At 38.8% G+C, this 1,304-nt stretch overlaps 1 protein-coding gene across 1 annotated transcript in view; it reads right to left on the reverse strand.

Annotated features, from left to right (window-relative positions):
* LOC109536722 (long-chain-fatty-acid--CoA ligase 5) overlaps positions 1-1,304 on the reverse strand; it is a gene marked incomplete in the record, with an annotated part of 32,413 nt that overhangs the window by 7,693 nt on the left and 23,416 nt on the right. The window contains 1 exon segment of the mRNA XM_048663490.1: positions 209-332. Within this exon segment, the coding sequence (XP_048519447.1) occupies positions 209-332 (124 nt within the window).

The raw sequence follows: 1,304 nt of genomic DNA on the forward strand, positions 1-1,304 counted from the left end.
CACATAAAAACTGATGATGGTGGAAAAATACACCGAAACGTATTTTGATTGATAAATAGAGACAATAAATGACTGAAACCCAGGAGTGAATTTGATTGGTTATAAACGGTATCACAACAGCGTGTACAGAATTATTTTTAAACCCCTTGCTATTAAAAGCGGAATATTAAATTGGTGCAGGTACATAATTAATGATTGGAAAACTCACTTGAAACTTTGGCTCCTCGCCTAAAACTTTCATACAGAGTCGTCGCATCTGGATGTAAATAGCTAACGAACTTCCCCTGCTTCGCATCTTTGTAGAATCGTGACACTCTTATCACGTCTGGGCCCTGCAAAGTAACGAAACAAATCGAATTGAGAAACAAGCTGCTACTTCAAAATGAGTTAGTTCAACATGAAGGCGTTTTGTGGCTTAAACAAATCATTTGCTGCTGGTTTTTGGGCCAATCTGACTGTGTACTAATCTATAAAACTGGCTGCGTCTTTCCATTTAAATGAGGTATTAATTTCCTTCACTTTGGAAAATTGGCTGTTTTACGAGTAGATGTATTTTTCAAGCTGCGCTCGTTTTTCCTCTGCCCTGTTCTAATTGGTCCAAACTCGTGACTCAAAAGCTCTCGGACAGGTCCTGGCAACCAACCAGGTTCTCGAAACAGTTACTTAACTGAATATTTCGATTCGACTTACGAAATATTGACAAATTGTCGGTCGGGCCGTGCCAAAGTTCGTCGACTCACCACCAACTCCATACGGCAGCTGTCCGTCCAGCGAAAACAGATAAATCGCAAAAATGGACGATTTCAGTCCAGCTTTGTGGAGTTTATGTGCAAGTGCTGTCATTGGAACCGGACAAATCATGACATTCCCATTTGTCACGTTGTGGTGGCCGCCGGATAGAGCAGATTTATCATTGAAAATCCTGGATTTATTTAGTGGGATTGGGAGTTCTGGTTTTGCAACATGTTTTCGTTGATTAACATTTATTATTTTACATAACATTTTGGGTAAGGTTCTACTGGACAGTTCCATTTGCTTACGTCTCGATTTTTGGTCCTTAAACTTAAAAATCCCTGAATATCGTTTATTTCGTTAGGTTTCGACGAGACAGCAGCGCCATCATCAGATTTAAAATTTACACAAACTCATGATTGGTAAAAATCAACGTTCTTTTAGGTCTTTGCCTTCTTGAAACCTTCAATTTGTCTGTCGAGAGACAAATTGAAGGTTTCAAGAAGGCAAAGACCTAAAAGAACGTTGATTTTTACCAATCATGAGTTTGTGTAAATTTTAAATCTGATGAT

Source organism: Dendroctonus ponderosae, unplaced genomic scaffold (assembly GCF_020466585.1).
Source record: "Dendroctonus ponderosae isolate FM_Combo_2020 unplaced genomic scaffold, Dpon_F_20191213v2 Dpon_F_20191213_2, whole genome shotgun sequence".
Classification (NCBI taxonomy): Eukaryota; Metazoa; Arthropoda; class Insecta; order Coleoptera; family Curculionidae; genus Dendroctonus; species Dendroctonus ponderosae.